Below are 19925 nucleotides of genomic sequence, written 5' to 3' on the forward strand. Positions count from 1 at the left end.
AGGGACGAAGGTATTCAGAGACGCTACAGCTTCAGGAGTCGCCCTGGACTACATGCTCAGAATTTTACTCTCTTTGCCGGCTCCAGGTCCAACTTCAGCCGCAAGTGTATTTTCGTTTCCATCCTGGGTTCTGGCAATCAGTTGTGAGGTAGGTATTAGAGTTGCCAATGATACTAATGAAAGACCAGCTAAAACCTCCAGCTCAACAGAAGTCTTGCTTCTGATCCTCCAAGATGGACAAGCTGCTTCTCGCTTCCTCCAATGCTCCTTAAGGTTTACTGGGGCTTCCTGGGCAACTGAGCACGGGCAGGGAGGAAAGGCCTGGCTTCCACAGCCCCGGGCCCGAGGGCTCCTTGTTTCCCAAGGCCTTGAGATTGCTCAGTAGAAGCTGGGTTGTCTGAAAGGAAGAGAGATGAGCTTTCTGTTTTAATTCTATGTGGTTGGAAGCAACACGGGAGGGAATGGGGTGGATTGGATGAAAAAAAAAAAGTAAATAAATTAAAATAAGCAGTCGGAAAGAGCGGCAACATGAGGAGATATTTCTGATATTAAATTTAGTCAACAAAGATGGGCTGGCAGAGTCACCGCAAAGTGGATCTCCCCTCAACTTTGTGGTGGTTTGAATAAGAATGGCACCCCTAGGCTGGTAGATTTGAATGCTAGTTCACCAGGGAGCGGAACTCTTTGATAGGATTAGAACGATTAGGAGCTGCAGCCTCGTTAGAGGGAATGTGTCACCGCGGGTGGGCTTTGATGTTTCAAAAGCCCGTGCCAGGCCCTGTCTCTCTCTCTCTCTCTCTCTCTCTCTCTCTCTCTCTCTCTCTGTCTGCCTGTGGATCAGGATATAGCTCTCAGGATATAGCTCTCAACTACTTCTCCAGCACCATGCCTGCTGTACCTGTCACAATGGCCTCCCTGCCATGATAATGCATGCCTCTGAAATCTTAAGTCAGTCCCATTTCTTTTATAAGAAATGGTCACGGTGTCTCTTTGCAGCACTAGAGCAGTGACTAAGACAAACTTTAAAAATATTATTTTACTATTATTTTTTTTTAAGATTTATTGATTTTATGTATGTGAATACACTGTAGCTGTCTTCAGACACACCAGAAGAGGGCATCAGATCTCATTACAGGTGGTTGTGAGCCACCATGTGGTTGCTGGGAGTTGAAGTCAGGATCTCTAGAAGAGCAGTCAGTGCTCTTAATCTCTAAGCCATCTCTCCAGCCCCTATTTTATTATCTTATATAAATAATAAAATTTCTAAGCCATCATGTGGATGTTGGGAATCGAACCTTGGTCCTCTACAAGAGCAACAAGTACTCTAACCAATGAGACATCTCTCCAGCACTTCTTGAGACACACAATTTTATTTCTAGTCAGTTACCTGTAATGTGGTCAAAATTACTTAAAAATGAAAATAGGGAAAAACTTTAGCTTCAATTTCATAAAAGTAAACCACATGTACATCACCTGCCAATCTCCCTCCACGTTCCCAGCTGAACTACTAAGCTTATTCTACCAAATTCTTGACTCCCAATTTTCCCAGAAGCTCCCATGCTCAAACACTTGGGCAAATCCTCTAACTTGGCAAAATCTTCTCTTCTTTGGTTAGAATCATATTTCCATATGTTAGCTGAGGCTAGAACACAGCTCGGCTCTGTGATTAAAAGCACTGTCTGCTGTAATTGCCAGCACCTCATAGACCTCAAAGGGATCTGATCCCCTCTTCTGGCTTCCTCTGGCACCTTCACACACACACACACACACACACACACACAGGCACACACACCATAAACAAATAAAGTAATAACAAAACAAAATGTGACAGTCTCAACCTTTCCAAGGAAAGGCTGTAATTAGCACATGAAATGTTTTGTCTGCAGGCTGCCTTCCATTCACCGGCCCTCCTACTACACAGACCTCCTCACCGAAGGCTCTATGCCTACCTTCAAGCATCTTGTGCAACTTCTTATGTCTGTAGATAGAGATGATCTGGAAATTCACGACGCTCGAAACACTAAGTTCCTGGTCCTCTAGCAACTTCAGAGTGGCAGCATGGATGAGCTGGTGGGACCGTTTGCAGGGCTGAAATGCGCATTCGCCCCGCACAAAGGCTTTGCATACGTGAAACTTGTTGCACTTATCCTTGAGGTTGCAGTAGCCATAGAGGGCATCACTACCTTTGTTGTACAGCAAACAGACCTGGGGCGGAAGTGAAGCAAGGCTTGAGTGAGTTGTCACTATTACCTGTAAGCCAACAAACTGTAGCTTAACTCATATGCATATGAGAAGTGTGATGACAGCTTTGGGGGCAGGGTACACGTATGTGCACATGCATCTGAAGGCCAGACGTCAGCACTGGCGGTCTGTGTAAATCACCCTCCACTGTATTTTTTTGAGACAGGTCTCTCATGGAACTTAGAACTCACTGATTCAGACAGGCTGGTTGGTCAGCAGGCCCAGGGTTCTCCTGTCTCTCCTCTCCACCATTATGATTACAGGGTAACAATACTACCATGTCTGGACTTTTTTTTTAAAAAAAGAAGTGTGGGGGTTGGGGGTGGGGCTGAGACTTTGTCGCAAAAAAGTAAAGTGGAGGATGATTTAAAAAGACCCCCGGAGCCCGGCGATGGTGGCACACACCTTTAATCCCAGCACTTGGGAGGCAGAGGCAGGCGGATTTCTGAGTTCGAGGCCAGCCTGGTCTACAGAGTGAGTTCCAGGACAGCCAGGGCTACACAGAGAAACCCTGTCTCAAAAAAACAAAACAAAACAAAACAGAACAACAACAAAAAAAAAAGACCCCCGGTGGGGGCTGGAGAGATGGCTCAACAGTTAAGAGCACTGATTGCTCTTCTAGAGGTCCTGAGTTCAATTTCCAGCAACCACATGGTGGCTCACAATCATCTGTGATGGGATCTGGTGCCCTCTTCTGGTGTGTCTGACAGCTACAGTGTACTCATATAAATAAAATATATATCCCCAGCGCTGTCTGGCTTTCACATGCCATGTGCACATACATGCAGCCCTCCCCCAAAGCTGCCATCAAACTTCTCATATGCATATGAGTGAGTACCCACAGATCCCCTAGAGCCAAAGTTACAGGTAAACTGCCTCACATGATAGCTAGTAGAGGAGAGCTTGGGCTACACAGCAAGAATCTTGGAGTCTTGGGTTTGACCGGCAGCACTGCATAAAACTGGACATGCTGGCCCATACCTATAATCACATTAGGGAGACAGGGGGATCAAAAGTTCCTCCAAACCTGGTTATTATGAGATGCCAGGGACTGAACTCAAGGTTTTGCCCATGCTAGGCAAGTGCTCTGGGAGCTGAGCTACCCCGCTGGTCTCTGTGTTTCTGTTTTGAGACAAGATCTGTTGCTACCCTTTTGCTGCAGCTGAGTGTTGGGATTACAGGAGTGAGCCACCAAGCATAGCTTGTTTTTGTTTTTTTCGAAAAACCTCCAAACCTTGTTGTTCTACCTATGGGAGTTTTCAGCATCCTTGTCATAATTTATCTTTGTTTTATCTTGACTTGGGTTTGGCTTTTGGTTTGCTTCATTTTCAAGTGAAGATCTTGCTGTGTAGCCCAGGCTGGTCCTTAACTCTGAATTCTTTGGCCTCTAGAGAATTTCGGGTTCCCACCATCACACTAGTCTACTTTTTTCCTTTTTCCTTTCTTTCTTTCTTTCTTCCTTCCCTTCTTTCTTTCTGTCTTTCTTTCTCTCTTTCCTTCTTTTTCTTTCTCTTTTCTCCACAATAGCTAATCTAATCTGGCAAAATGATACACTGCAGGTTTTTGTTTGTTTTTTTAAGACAGGGTTTCAATGCCTGGAGTTATTTGGACTGGAACTCACTATGTAGACCAGGCAGGTCTCAAACTTAAAGAGATCTCCTGCCACCCCCACCCCACCCCCCCGCTGATGCAGATACAGAGATGAACAACCACACAGATGCCACACTGCTCCTTGTACCTGACCCCCTAAAAATACCTCACCAGCAAATACATCTAATTTTTAAAGTCTATTAATAAACCCTACTTCCTATGAGCTCTCCCTAAAATTCCTTTCTGCATTGAAGCCACGGATCTGATTTTATCAGGGCTCAGGTCCCTCAAAGATAAGGAAATGCCTCAGCTTGTAGAAAGAGACATCCTGGATCAAGGTGTCTGTTCCTCCTGCCTCTAACAGGAATGTCTACAATAGAATGATCATGCCAGATTAAAATTTTATGGGGGTGCTGGAGAGATGGCTCAGAGGTTAAGAGCACTGACTGCTCTTCCAGAGGTCCTGAGTTCCATTCCCAGTAACCACATGGTGGCTCATCTATGATGAGATCTGGTGTTCTCTTCTGGTGTGCAGGCGTACATGCAGGGAGAATAGTGTATGCATAATAAATCTTTTAAAAATTACTTTATTGGTAGTCTCATAAATTTGAGATGATTATTTTATTAATAAATTCACATAAATAGAAACAAATGTGCTAATTTTACCATTCCAGCAATTAAAAATGGGTACTTTTTAAGTACCTAAAACCAAATCATAGTACCTAAAAGCAATTAAAATTAACATCTAAAGTGGTGATGAGAGATGGCCCCTATAGCCTCCACATTTGGTGGGGAGGGGTATAGATTAGAAGAACAGAAAGCTAGGCTGGGCAGTGGTGGCGCACGCCTTTAATCCCAGCACTTGGGAGGCAGAGGCAGGCGGATTTCTGAGTTCGAGAGTTCGAGGCCAGCCTGGTCTACAGAGTGAGTTCCAAGACAGCCAGGGCTATACAGAGAAACCCTGTCTCGAAAAACAAAAACAAAACATAAACAAAGAAAGCTAGCCTCAGCTAAATAGCAAGATCGCTGCCATCCTGGGCTATATAAGATCCTATCCCAACAAAAGAAAACAAACATGGAGGAACAGGCGATCAGTGAGAGAAAGGCCTGCCACAGTTGATGGTAGGATGGCGGCTTCTCAAGGACTCACCTCTGGAAAAAGGCAGGGGTCGTTCTGCAAAAGCAGGATTCGAAGCTGCGCTTCATTGAGGCCAAAAAGCCCCCGGTTTTTCAGGACTTGGACGTTGATGGGTGTGTGGATATCATGGGACAAAGAACAGGTAGACCTAGAAGAGTTCAGAGCAGTCAGAAGCCCAGATCAAGAAGAGGGAAGAGGCTGGCAGGTCTAATTCTTCGCCTAGGCATTTCCAATTTACAAGTGAATTCCCCAAGTACTAATAAAACAATTGGGGTGGAAGCAACTCACCTTCCAGGGGTCATTTTCCTGTTTGGTGAGTACTGTAAAGTCAAGGGTAAGTACTTTACCCTTAGGCCTCGCGGAGGCTACTCATCGGTTTTTGTGTAACTAAAACCTTCTTTTTAGACCAACAACAGCTGTTTCTCTCTTTGTCCACCAACTACCAAGAAAGCACCAGAAAGCTTCCCAGGTTGCTGCAAAGCACTGGGCTTGGGAGGAGTGCTTGGCCTATGTAGCCGCCAGGCCTTCACCCCATCCTGCCACCAGTTTCCTGCAGTTGGAGTACATCAGCTTTTTAAGCACGAATGAACTGTGGTTACGGAAGGAGGGAAGAGAAGACAACAGAAGCTCGGCGGGCCATGAAGTCCCCAGATGTCCCTCAAGCGGCACTAGGCATAAGTGAACTCAAAAAGTCGCGACAAGGATTTAACCAGGCTGCTGTTGTTTTGAAGCATCCTAGCATCCATCCAGGGACAGCCCATTGGGGGTGGGGAGGGTGGCTATGAATAATAAACCTCAGTGGAGAGACCTTCCATGTTATTCCTCTCGGCGACGAGGAGCACAGGGGCGGCCAGCAAGAAGGCCTTTGTCCCATCCCACCCAGGCTCGCCAGAGAGCATCCGGAGGGCGCGTCCCGCCCGCACCCACTGCCCCGCTGGACACTGAGGACTCCGCCCCTCACCAGCAGTCGCGGTGGGGGCATTTGCCCAGCATGTGGCGGCGACACAAGTGCAGCTGGTCGCAGCCCTGGCACTCCCCGCGCTGGTAGCGGGCGCAGAGGCGCGCGGAGGACACGGCCATCACTCTGCAGGCCGTGGCGCCGCCGCCTGAGCCCGAGCCCGAGCCGGCGCCCGCCGCCACCTCGGCCTCCGCGTCCCACGGGCCGTCGCGCAGCTCCACCTCCTGCAGCAGGAAGCGCCCCGGGCCCGCGCGCCGTAGCACGGCCCGCAGCTTCGCCTCCGACAGCTCCACGTGGCCGCGCAGGTCCTGCAGGAACATGCGGCCGCCGTGAGCACACAGCACCTTGGTGAGGAACGCGCATAAAGTGAGGTCCGCCATGACCCGCCAGCGAGTCCCCGCTAGCCCGGGGCCTCCAGGCTCCTCCCCGCGACCGGAGCCTGCGAGCTATAGGGGGCCGGGCCTCAGAAGGCAGGGCCTGAGCCCCTGCGACATTCCTGGCTCCTGGGTTCCTTGCGGATAACGGATAGCAGAGAGGGCTACAAAGAATACAAACTGCTAACCACCAGTGGCTCGCCCAGCCTGGTGGCACGCGCCTGTAATGCAAGCACCTGGGAGGTGGAGGCAAGAAGAGGCAGAGATCAAGGCCAGCGTGCACTACAAAGGGAGCTGGAGGCTAGTCTGGGCTATATGACGCCCTTTATGAGCTGGAAGCTAGCCAGGGAAACATGACACTCTGTCTCAAAAAACCTAGTAAGGAACTAGCTCAGGGAGTAAAAGCTCCTTCCTTCCTAAGTGTTGGGGTCCATGAGTCGCCCCATAAACTTACACAAAGACCGATTTCAGTCGGGTAGGGATGGTTTATTGAACCCACACCATAATACTGATCAATCGGGACCATAGCTCAGATGGGATTGAGCCATGACATTGTTGATTTTTCTCTGTCAGCTTATAAAGGGGGAAAAAAACCCTCAAAAATCCTAGTGAGCTCATACATAGATGCGGGAAGTGCTGCCCAGTGGTCAGCTCTGATTCAAGCCGTTTTAGACACAATAGCTCATATCGACATTTAATTTGATGGCTCCTATATAAAGGTTTGAGGAATTAAGATTAACAAACCTCATGCAGTACGTGCAAGAACATAACAGGATATATGATCAGCATGCCCTTGCTCTGAATCAATTTTTCTGTGTCAATGACTGGCAGGCATGTTACAGCAAAAATGTGAAATAGCTGGCAGGCATAGAACGAAATGGCTACAGGTATGCTGGGGAGGAGGTGTGTGTAGGCCTCCGCATGAGTTTGTTCTTTGAACCCATGGCAGAGAGAATCAAGTCTGGAAAGTTGTACCTGACCTCCACATGTACGGATCTGCACTAATACATATTATATACATAGATGCTGATACACTATGCACACACATAATAATAGATAACATTGGAAAAAAGTTTTTTGAAAGCTGGGTAGGTTGCTAAGGAGATGACTGGTGGAGGACTTCTCTGAAGAGGTAGCCACTAGCCATGCGTGGCTGAGAATCACTTTTGAAGTGTAGTCTGTCTGAACTGAGAGACAAAGCACGTACTAGTTTTCGAATGAAAAAAAAAAACACCTCAGTTTGGGAGCTAGGGTTATAGCTCTGTAGACTGCTAGCTTAACATTAATGAAGCCCTGGGATTCATTCCCAAGCAGCACATGCATTGGGCCTGATGGACTTACCTGTAATCCTAGCACTGGGCAGGTTGAGGCTGCATCAAGAGTTCAAGGTCATCCTCCACTATATATCTAGCTTGAGAATACCTTAGTCTACATGAGATCCTAACTTAAAAAAAAAAAAACTATTCTGTATGGCTCAAAAGTTGGGTAGGAGAGTTAGCTCAGCAATTAAGAGCACTTATTGCTCTTAGGGAGGAAAGGGGTTGGATGACGCCCACCCAACTGGTGGGTTGAGAGACCATCTGTAGCTCCTGTCCCAGGTTAGCCAATGCCCTCTTCTGACCTCCAAAGATACCAGACACATACATAGTGTATACACAGACAAAATACTCATACACATAAAATAATAAAATTAATGAATATTTATAAGAGAGTATTGTGTGTGGAATATATTTAATTAACAAAATGTTGGAACAGTGAAACAGTTCTGTTTATTTTTCTTTTTAAAGAATTTTTTGTTTTGTTTGTTTGTTTGAGACAGGGTTTCTATGTGTAGCCCTGGCTATCCTGGAACTCACTCTGTAGAGGAAGGTAGCCTCAAACTCAGAGATTCACCTCCCTCTGCCTTCTGAGTGCTGGGATTAAAGATGTGCACCACCAGAGAGAGATCACCCCCACCCCACACCTGTGGCAGGCAGGAGAGCTGGCCCTGCACCTTACCTGGGCAGCACAGTAGACTTGGCCCTGGTGACATTGGATGAGCTTGCCAGGGTAGTGCTGGAAATCTTGCCTGGTGGTATAGGTGCAGGAGAGCTGGTGGGCTAACTAATTCAGTTACCACCCAGGTCCAAATCTAGGGCTTTAAGTTGGCCCCCCTAACATTTACCCCGTCTATGAAATTCTGGCATGGATGAAGGGGCTGGTCCTGCAGATCCAAAGCTGCAGAATCTCCATGAGACAGGACAACAACAGAATACCAGAGAGGAGTCTCCGAGAGGATCCAGTATTGATGTAAAGCAGAAGGCCTCTAACCAGATCAATGACTCACTGCAATGAATATTATAAGCAAAGATGTATAGACAAGAGGGTATGCTATGACACACTAGCTCCTACAATGAGATGTGCGTTTTGTTTTTTAATTTTCTTTTGGGGGGTAGGTTGCAAGGGCAGAGAGTGGGTACCAAGGGACAGAGTGCATGATATGAAATCACAAAGAATCAATTATAAAAAGGTTTTTTTTTTTTTAAAAATGTGCAGCACCACCACCCAGCTCCCTTTTTAATGATTTTTAGTGTGTGTGTGTGTGTGTGTGTGTGTGTGTGTGTGTGTGTCTGCCACATGTGCCTATGGATGCCAGAAGAGGGTACCAGATTCCCTGTAGTTAGAATTGTGAGGCACCTGACATAAACGCTTGGAACCAAATGCTGTCCTATGAGCAGATGCAGTTGTCACACTAAAGACAAGCTTGGAAAAGGGAGACTGCAACCTCCTTTTCTCTTCTTTTTTTTATGAATAATAATAAAAAAAGACCCCTGGTGTGGCCTCTCACAACTGTAATCCCAGCACTTGGGAGGCTGAGGCAAGAGAAATGCTTAGTTCAAGGTTATCCTTGGTTAAAATGTGAGACTGTCTTAAAAAAATAAAATGAGCCTTTAATCCCAGCACTTGGGAGACAGAGGCAGGCGGATTTCTGAGTTCGAGGCCAGCCTGGTCTACAGAGTGAGTTCCAGGACAGCCAGGGCTATACAGGACTATACAGAGAAACCCTGTCTCGAAAACCAAAAATAAATAAATACATACATACATACATACATACATACATACATACATACATAAAATGGAAGGGCTGGAAAGATAGCTTAACAAATTAAGAACACAGGGACCCTGGTTTGACTCCTAGGGTCCACATGGCAGCTCACGGCTTCTTTGGGACTTTGAGGATGGTAGACAGCATGTGGGTGCACAGACCTACATGCCAGCAAACCACTCGTATACATGAAATACAATTGAAATATTTTTAAAAAGGAAGAAAATAAGAGATGACATCCTCTTACCTACACAAACAAGCATTATCACAAACTTTCTCATCTCTTTGTTCCCTAATTATCATTTGTTCTCACGAAAGACATTTTACTCCTTGGTCCTATTTATTTGTGTCATGTAGCCTCCCGAGTGCTGGAATAGCAGGGACACATAACCATTCCCAGCTCACTCCTCTGTTAAGCTACTCTTAAAGTAGTAACCTGTAAGTCCCACCTGCCCAAGGACCAAGTAACTTCCTGGAATGCTGGGAGTTGTAGTTTTTTGGAAAATGACAAAGCCACGTAAGAAAATATGGTGGCCATAAGGTTTTGCCCTTAAAAGTCTCTTAGACACCTGTCTCATTGCCACTCGCTGGGAATTCTAAAGGGTGGTCTTGACTCCAGTCCATCCTGCTCAGTATTTAAGTAAAGCTTGCTTCAAATTTGGCTCAAAATGTGGAACTGGTTTTTCTCTTGTGACTCTCATGATTGTGAATCTCAAGACATATGCTACATGTATATGTTTTTATGTTTGACTATTTAAGGAGTTATTTCTCTTATGCATTCATAGACACATAAATAAACACTTTTCCTATTGTCAAATTGGTGGCAATATATATAAACCCACTAAACCTAAGAGGATTTTCCTTTTTTTTTTTTTTTTTTTTTTTTTTGGTTTGGTTTTTCGAGACAGGGTTTCTCTGTGTAGCCCTGGCTGTCCTGGAACTCACTCTGTAGACCAGGCTAGCCTCGAACTCTCGAACTCAGAAATCTGCCTGCCTCTGCCTCCCAAGTGCTGGGATTAAAGGCCACCACTGTCCGGTGAGGATTTTCCTTCTTAGCAATGGACAAATTCCTAGGTTATTATTCCTCTATGGACTGACTTGGAGATATTCAACGGTTTCTCTATGGTTCCTTAATGGAAATGAACTCTTCTGCCCCTGTAGTGCCTTCCTTTCCCTGTGTCCCCTCCACACTTAACTTTGCAAAGAAACTTTATATGCAAGCCTTAGCTACTTACCAGGGAACCCAGCCTAAAATGTAAACTGAGAAGAGGTTTCTTGGGATTACCATCTGAAGGAACTGCTGTCAATCAATCCTTATCTGTTTGCGTCTGAGAGAAGCCAACCTAAGATACAACTGGAAAAGAAAGATTTAGGTTGAGAAAGGGGTTAGAGAGGAATGAGAGGCACATGCACACAGAGAGAAGAGACAGTCAAGCAAGATAAAGATAGGGAAGAATTGTACTTCAAGGTCACTGATGGTGTAAGCAAGTGTATCCAGAAGCTTAATGAGGTTGATTCTGTATGTTAAAGAATAGATGGACTGGGGAGATAGCCCAGTGGATAAAAACACTTACTAGACAAATGAGAGGCTGGACTTTGAATGCCCAGATCCTATACAAATACATGAAGATGTGAGGACCACCTGTCACACAAGCACTTGGTAGACAGTGGCAGGATCCACAGGGGAAGCTGAATAGCTAGACTAACCAAATTGGTGAGTTCTGGACTCAGCCAAAGACCTTGCTTCCAGAAATATAGTAAGAAGCAACACAGGAAGTCATCCAAAGCCAAGTTAGGGCAAGCACATGCAAAGACACACATGCATTCATGCGTTGCCTATAAACTACACAGGTATATACAAACATGATAAATGCCTTTAAAAAAAAAAAAAGAAAGACAAGTGTATTAACCTTTTTATTTTATGTGATGGATGTTCTGCCTACACATGTGTCTGTACATCATGTGTGTGTTGAATTCCATGGAACTGGAGTTATAGACAGTTGTGAGTTGCCATGTGAGTGTTGGACCCAGGACCTCTGGGAAGACTAACCATTGTTCCTAACCCCTCCAGCCCTGAAAGACAAGTTTACTGTGGCTCAGTTGGGGGTCTTTGGTACACTATCAATCGGCGTTTTCTGTTTTAGGCCTATGGCAGCCCAGAGCTGGTTTCTATCACTTCCTAACATTGAACGAGGTGCCTTTATTTTATTTATTTATTTATTTATTTATTTATTTATTTATTTATTGGTTTTTCGAGACAGGGTTTCTCTGTATAGCCCTGGCTGTCCTGGAACTCACTCTGTAGACCAGGCTGGCCTCGAACTCAGAAATCTGCCTGCCTCTGCCTCCCAAGGGCTGGGATTAAAGGTGTGCGCCACCACTGCCTGGCTACAAGGTGCCTTAAGAGTACACTACAGATCCAAAGACAGTGTCCGTGTGTAGTGATAAGACTATGCTTTTGTTTTAATCCCAGGGGTAGGCATGTGGTGTTGTTTAAGACTGTCCACCGCAGCTGACTATGATTTGCCTCACACTCTATAGAGGGATGTTTCTGCATGATAGTTTCTGCAGATAGTTTCTGCAATTCAGTGACTTTTGAAATTCTGCGTTCTTTTCAGAGGGTTTTTAAATACTAAAGGCCTGATAGCATATGGGGGTATGGTAATTTAAATATGTTTGGCCCAGGGAGTGGCATTATTAGGAGGTGTGTCCTTGTTGGGTAGGTGTAGCCTTGTTGGAGGAAATGTGTCACTGTGGAAGTAGGCTTTGAAACAAGTTTTCTCCTGTTTGATGTCAGAACAATATGTAGAACTCTCAGCTCCTCCAGTGCTATGCCTGTCTGGATGCTGCCAATGCGTCTTACCGTGATGATAATAGACTGAACTTCTGAAACTGTAAGCCATCCCCAATTAAATGTTGTCCCTTATAAGAGTTACCTTGGTCATAGTGTCTCCTCACAGCAATGGAAACTCTAAGATAGAAGTTGGTACCAGGAATAAGGTATTGCTGAATTGTTGAGATAGGCCTGACCGTGTTTTTCTTTGAAGAAATGTGGATTTGGGAACTTTGGATTTGGGAAGCAGTGGAATGCTTTAAGTGGGGCTTAAAGGACAATCCTAGAAGGAACATGGAAGGCATTGGTGCTGAGGATGATTTGAACTGTGCAGACCTGGCCCAAGAGGTTTCGGTGGAGAAGAATTTCAGTATGTGGTGTAGAGACTGTTCTTGAGATATTTTGGTGAAGAATATAGCTGACTTTTGCCCTTGTCTGAAGAGTCTACCTGAGGCTAAGGTGAAGAGATTTCAATTAACTGCATTGATAAAGGAAGTCTCAGAAAAGACTTTGTTCTCTGGAGTAGTCTCATGAAGAGTGTTTTGATGAAAAGGAGCAAGCAGAAAAAGGAAAAATACAAAATGTATGGCTCAAGTAATAAAAGGGCACCACAGAGTGGAACGGAGCTTAATTCTGTGTTCTAGGAGATAACAAATTAAGGGAGTGGTGACTTTGGGGCAATATCCCACCCAGCTAAGCTTATTGTTTATACATTTGCCATTGAGCACGGAATAGTTGTATCATTTTAGACTTTATTATTAATTGGTTATTGTTTTCACTTGGACCTTTAATCTGGAATGAATTACAATCCAGAAATGGAGGACACAGGCTTTTGATCTAGCTCTTGAGAAATAGCGGCCATGAAAAGCTTAGGTTCAGGCACAGTAGTAGTACATGTCTTTAATCCAGGAGACAGAGGCTCTCAGTTCAAAGTCAACCAACCTGGTATAGAGCAAGTCAGGTCCAAGCGTGGTGGTACACACCTTTAATCCCAGCTTTCAGAAGTCAGCCATTTAGATCTCTAAGTTCAAGGTCAATTGACAGAGCAAGTTTTAGGACAACCAAACTTAGGCAATGAAGGAGTTGGAAAACAGAAAGCTGACAATAATGTAATAGAACAAGGGGACCATATTCCAGGACCAGCAAGCAGAACTTGGAAGCTTCAGCCATGTGGCTCTGGCTTTAGAGTCAAAAGTAAGAGGGACAATTGATGCTGGTTAGCTGGAGCTATGAAATTAGCAGTGATTAAGAAGAGATCGGCAGGGCTGGAGAGATGGCTCAGCAGTTAAGAGCACTGACTGCTCTTCCAGAGGTCCTGAGTTCAAATCCCAGCAACCACATGGTGGTTCACAACCATCCATAGTGAGATTGGATGCCCTCTTCTGGTGTGTCTGAAGACAGCTAGCTACAGTGTACTCATAATAAAATAAATAAATAAATCTTTAAAAAAAAAAGAGAGAGAGAGAGATCGGCATCACTGAGGCGAAATCTTCTGGCAAATATTTTCTAAGAGCACAAAGAAGGTGTGTTCCGGAGATAGCCAAGGCTGTATCTCATGTTTACCTATCTGGACTTTGTAAGGTATAAGAGTCACTTAGGTGGTACTGGTTTTAAAGGCATGAAGGAGCCATAGAGAGCATCTGAGGCTCGGCACTGTGTGAAGTCAGAGAAGGCTTCTGGTGAAGGTACAGCCTCAGTTGTAGTTGACAGCACAGGACTAAAGGGATCATGCAAAGAAGTTGAGGCCTGGCATCATGAAGGGAGCCTCTGAGAGGCTTTTGTTGAAGCCTAGTTCCATTGGAAGACCCCAGCAAATTGGCAATGCCAGTACCATGGGATGACCACCAAGAACATCAGCAGCAGTGGAGTGTAGTCAACATGAATGCTACAGTGAGCAGAGCTGGAGAAGTGACTCAAGCCCTCTGGAGGAGCCCAGAAGATTATGTATGGACCCCATACATTGGAACAAAATGCTGTAAAGTTGAAGTTGCCTTGGATACCTCAAGATGTTAGAGATTTTAGAGCCATGAGATACCTGCCAAGGACAACTGTTAACAGGGAATGGAACCAGCCCAAGAGAACAGTTTGTTGCTGTTCAGTGCCAGATCTGCCAACAGCAGTCAACAAGGACGAAAGGAATTGGAGATTTGAAGATGCTTTAACATCAGACATGGAGACATAAAGTTTGAAGTTTACCCAGATGGTTTTCTGTATTACTTTGGCCCAATATCCCCCCCCATGACATTATGGAATGATAATGTATATCCTACATGATGTTGGAGATATGTGATCTGCTTTTTTATTTTGATTTCTTAAGAGATTACAGTTAAGAGATTGCATGAATCTAAGAAGAGACTTCGAACTTTGGGTTTTTAACATTGTTGAGACTGATATAGACTATGAGACTTTTGAAGTTGGACTAAATGTATTTCTCATTATGCTAAAGCTAGGTATGGCTCCCACAGACTCATGTGAATAAGCCTATGGGGGCGAGGGAGTGGAATGTGGTGGTTTGAACATGCTTGGTCCAGGGAGTGGCACTATTAGGAGGTATGGCCTTGTTGGATTAGTTGTAGCCTTGTTGGAGATAGTGTGTTAGTGTGGGGGTGGGCTTTGAGACCCTACTCCTAGCTGCCTGGAAGTCAGTCTTCTGCTTGTCTTTGGAACAAGATGTAGAACTCTCCAGCACCATGCCTGCTTGGATGCTGCCGTGCTTCTTGCCATGATGATAACAGACTGAACCTCAGAACTAGTAAGCCAGCCCCAATTAAATGTTGATCTTTATAAGAGTTGCCTTGTGGGGCTGGAGAGATGGCTTAGCAGTTAAGAGCACTGACTGCTGTTCCAGAGTTCTGAGTTCCATTCCCAACAACTACATGGTAGCTCACAACCATCTGTAATGGAACCTAATACCCTCTTCAGTGTGTCTAAAGACAGTGATAGTATGCTCACATATGTAAAATAAATAAATAAATCTCAAAACAAAACAAAGCAACAACAAAAGAGTTGCCTTGGTCATGGTGTCTCTTCACTGGCAATGGAAGCCTTAACTAAGACAGGAAGGTTGTTGATTGTTAGGGAGGTTAGTTGTGGTTTGTTAGTAGTTGTGTTCAAAGAAACAAAAGGACTCTCCCTTCTATCCTTCTTTCTCTTTTATCTAGTGTTAGGGGGGTAAAACCCAGGGGATATAGGTAAGGTAGAAAAAAGAACCACAAAGTAGCAAAGGCCAGCAGAATCTGCTGTGAAGGCTGAGAATGCACAGCATTTCGTGTGTGGATGTGAAGGCTTTGACAACAGTGCCTTATTGACATGGAGGCTCGTTCAACTCATGGACGTTGTGCCCTCACTTTGTCAAATGTGTGCTGCCATGCACACTGGTCTCTGGTCTTCTTTCCACCATCCACAGCTTGTGATGAAAAACGAATGTGTAGAGAAGGGCCTCCACTTTAAAATCAAACAAAATCCAGACTCATTTATTATAGACTGGTGTTGAACCTGCTACTTATGTAGCTGAGGATGGATGACCTTGAATTTAAATGCCCCTCCACCTCCCAAGTGCTGAGAGCATGCCCACCACCCCTGATCTTATGTAGCACTGGTGAATTGAACCCAATTTTGTGTAACCTAGACAAATACTGTAATAAACTGAGCGACATCCTCAGATATTAGACAATGACTCTGTTTTGGAGACAGGGTCTCACTAGGTAGCCCTGACTGGCCTGGAGCACAGTATGATGTAGTAGGCTGGCTGTGATGGTTTGTATATGTGCAGCCCAGGGAATGGCACTATTAGAAGGCGTGGCCTTGTTGGAGTAGGTGTGTCACCGTGGGCGTGGGCTTTAAGACCCTCATCCTAGCTGCCTGAAAGCCAGAATTCTGCTAGCAGCCTCCAGATGAAGATGTAGAACTCTCAGCTCCTCCTGTACCAGGCCTGCCTAGATGCTGTCATGCTTCTGCCTTGATAATTGAACCTCTGAACCTGTAAGCCAGCCCCAATTAAATGTTGCTTTAGTCATGGTGTCTGTTCACAGCAGTAAAACCCGAACTAAGACACTGGCCTAGAACTCCCAGAAATTTTCCTCCCTCTGTCTAAAGGCATTCACCACAGCTTTAAAGAAAGGTTTTTGAAGATTGGCTAAGAGGTTAATTCTGGCTATAAATATATGAACCTTTATGTCTTAGCCCGACACTGTTACCACCTTTGGAAAGAGAGGAGGAAAAGTATGTTTGTGGCTTCTAATACTTCTCTCCCTAAGTCTATAGCCCAAGGCTGGGCCAATCACCTGCAGCCTTAGTGGCCACCATGCCAGTCTTGCCTTTGAGTCTGCTGTCTGTAGTGGAGTTTGTTTGTTTGTTTGTTTGTTTGTTTGTTTGTTTTAGAAATAGCAATAAACAGAGAAAACGAAGACAAATGAATCAAATTACTTTTTTCTTTTTATTGAGCAAACAAGAAGGATTATAAATCAAGGAACACAGCATTTTTAAAAACCAAGAGCTTAAGAGGCAAGGTCCTGGTTTATTCTGTAGTAAAACAGTGGAAATAAAACAATTGAATTGATCTAAGAGTACTACCATTAACTAGATCAGCGGTCCCCACTGTAGTATACTGGAGAGTGATGGTTGTTGGCTTTGTATCTAAAGTTTATTAACCGCACTGAGTAGATGCAGCCTGAGGCAGAACAAGCACCCTGCTGTGTGTGGATGGGTCAGTCCCACACACAAACCGTTCTGCACCTTTACGACTGGTTAATGTCCTGTTGGACATTTATGCAGGACCTACAATTTGTCTGAGAAAGAATCCTTGGATTCCTCTGAGACAGACTGTAATTTGTCCTGTCTTATTATCTATCATTTCAATTAGAGTGATTGCGCCCTTTCCTTCACCATAGACAGATAAGGTGCGGAGTCTGCTGTGGTGTACCCTAATACTGCATTCTGTCACACATCCCTTTAATCTTTCATTTTCCTGAACTTCATTCAGCTTAGATGTTACCCCTGCTGGACTCTTAAGCCAAACCTATTCCTAGTGAGAGTTAACATGCTTCGTAGCTGATAGCATAGTCATGTCTGAGTACTTACAGTTTGTATCCTTTACAGAGTTCTGACTTTCTAAGTTTCCATTTATAACATAAGCAGGGCACTAAATTAAGTCTGAATAAACTCAAATGTGGATTAGATTACCTATAAATCATCTCAAGGATGTTATCAAAGATCTACCTTTAAAAGGATGAACAGGTCTAGTAGGGTCTGTGGTTGTCATGACTTCGGGCAAAGGAGGGCGCCACTGGCATTTAGCATGTGAGAGCCAACTGTGCATCCTTCAATACACTGGGCAGTTCCTCACAATAAGAAATTACTCTGCGCCCTATTCGAGTTTTGAATGTCTCTTTAGACATTCATGTACTACTTACAGCTCGTCCGCCCGCAAGAACGTATCTCTTCATTCTCGCTGTTCTGACAATCTGTAAGTTCTTTTGTACTGTATCTTTATTTCAATGAAGGTATTTCGTTCTTACCATGTACAGGTAGCTGCTGACATTTACAAATAACGTGTATCGTTAGTCTTTACTCTGATGTCTACACATGTTCCTGCTTTTTCATGTTCCTCCAATTCCTTTCTTATAAGCTCATACTGGTTCATGGTAAGTGTAGGCATCTGACGACTCCATTATTTCTCAGTACTGTAAAGTCGGGCCGAAGTTATGACCTAATACTTCCCTCTTACATGATAGTAAATTTGATATATTTTTTAAATTAATGTAATCTGTGGAGAATCTATACCCGAATTGCACTTTGAATATTAGACAAAACAGATATTGCCTACTAGGTGATAAAAACTAACAGAATAGTTCATCTAGAACCAATGAATTAGGTGCAGGAGGCACCAAGGACAGTAAGAACACCAGAAGGGCTGGTACTGGGGAGGTAAAGATGGACTTGGGAACAAGAAGCTGGTTTAAGACGTTAGGTAATGTAGCAAGAGAATGTAAAAGACTATCTACTGTCTGGGGCTGACTTGGTCCTAGACAGCAACAGAATGGTTTCGGCACGGCATACGTCATTTCTAACTAATTATGCACCCTTTCTCTTTCTCTTTCTCTTTCTCTTTCTCTTTCTCCGAGTCCACATACTCAATTACATACTCTGGGTAAATCTGTTCTTTCCGGAAAATGACAAAGACAGAGGGATTCAGCCTGGTGTCCACACAGCTGTCATAGAGCGCAGGAGGGCTACTAAATGTCATATTTCCTTCAATGACATTTCCAACCAGGACTCGGGCTACAAACATAACAATGTTTCTGGTTTCATATGAACAACTCTTGTGGGAATAGATGGCTTCTTTGGCAAAATAATTTCCTGGAAATGATCAGAAAAAGAAGTGCAGAATTACTATCAGTGAACATAGGTTATAACAGAATACAAAGAATCAGACATGGATATGAAAGAAAGAAACATCTGCCAACACCACCTGACTCCTGTAAGCCCTCAATGCTTAATCCTCAGCATCAACGTTACCGCCTTTCCAATCAGGTGGGAGGCATGTCTCTGATAACACTTCCAGAGACGTTTTCCAGAAAGACCCACCTGTACGCAGGTAATGTCATTCCAAGGGCTGGAAACCCAGACTGAGTAAAAAAGAAAAAGGAAGAAATCTTGACATACACTAGCACCTCCCACCCCACCTGCTTGCTGACCCTGGCTACAGTTTGGCCAGGTGCCTGGAATTATTGCTGCTATGCCTTTCCCACCAAAATAAATCCATTGCCCCTTAAGTTGCTTCTTGTTGGGTATTTGGTCACGGTGACAACCAATACAGGAAGTGATGTAACACAGTGAGGCTGTTGTAGTCATAAACTTGACCCAAGGTTTGCAGGCCTTTGGAGCTGGTTTGTAGAAGGAAGGTGAAAGAGTCTGGATCTGTGGACTAGAGTTGCAGGTAGAACTCAGTGGGCTGCCCAGGGAGGGGGAAAGACCAGAAGCTGACAAAAACAAACAAACAAACAAACAAACAAACAAAAACACAAACCCCAAAACTGAAAGCAGTGCTTCTGTGGTTGCAAAGGGAAACGGAGAAAAAGTTCTATCAGGGGTTGTTCCCAGAGAAAATGACAAGACAGACAAGACAGGAGCCCTCAAGACAACAGAGCTGGCCTAACACAGACTTAAGGTTACTCAGCTTATTTTCTCTTAAGGCTGCTGAAGCCCCGATGCTACAGGTTTACAAAGTGATGCCAAGGGCATCTCAAAAAAAACAAAACAAAACAAAAAAAAACCACCACGCTCAGGGCTGGAGTCCCAGCTCTCCCTCTTCCAGCACAAACCTTTTCCGTATCTGGTCTCCTGATTTCCATGTAGGATCCACTCGAAATTATTCTTACAGATATAATCCACATGAGTACGGTGTGCTGCATGAAACAGCTGCATCTCAGTTTTATTTTTCATCTTTTGCCTCTTCCTAAGATAGAGAAATGTGAGCTTCAGTACCAAGAACACTAGGCTGGCAAGATGGCCACTACTGGGCAAGGAGAACTGAGTTCAGTCACCTGGACCCATGTGGTCAGAGCGGGGAGGGGGCAACTGACTCCAGCAAGTTTTCTTGTGATGTGTACACCCCGCACCCTAGCGTCAAATAAATAAATGTGCAAATAAAATAAGATAAAATAAAATAAAATAAATACTCCTCTCTTGATCTATTTAAATAACAT

At 44.5% G+C, this 19925-nt stretch overlaps 2 protein-coding genes across 2 annotated transcripts in view; both read right to left on the bottom strand.

Moving 5' to 3' along the window:
- Nucleotides 1–275: 275 nt before the first annotated feature.
- On the bottom strand, nucleotides 276–6307 carry Zc3hav1l (zinc finger CCCH-type containing, antiviral 1 like). Its single transcript, XM_028768342.1, has 4 exons — nucleotides 5931–6307; nucleotides 4982–5117; nucleotides 1950–2205; nucleotides 276–421 (listed from the first exon to the last, which is right to left on the bottom strand). Exons 1-4 carry the CDS (start codon nucleotides 6305–6307, stop codon nucleotides 276–278), a joined length of 915 nt encoding a protein of 304 aa, XP_028624175.1.
- A 10328-nt stretch (nucleotides 6308–16635) lies between these two features.
- The window catches only part of Zc3hav1 (zinc finger CCCH-type containing, antiviral 1), a 41178-nt gene continuing 37888 nt past the window's right edge, over nucleotides 16636–19925 (bottom strand). Inside the window, exons 12-13 of the mRNA XM_028768364.1 lie at nucleotides 19542–19675; nucleotides 16636–18576 (exon numbers count right to left, since the gene is read on the bottom strand). Of these exons, the coding sequence (XP_028624197.1) occupies nucleotides 18284–18576; nucleotides 19542–19675 (427 nt within the window). The 3' untranslated portion in view covers nucleotides 16636–18283. The remainder of the gene's footprint in view (nucleotides 18577–19541; nucleotides 19676–19925) is intronic.

The sequence above is a fragment of the Grammomys surdaster genome, unplaced genomic scaffold (genome assembly GCF_004785775.1).
Source record: "Grammomys surdaster isolate TR1022 unplaced genomic scaffold, NIH_TR_1.0 186, whole genome shotgun sequence".
NCBI classification, from domain to species: domain Eukaryota; kingdom Metazoa; phylum Chordata; class Mammalia; order Rodentia; family Muridae; genus Grammomys; species Grammomys surdaster.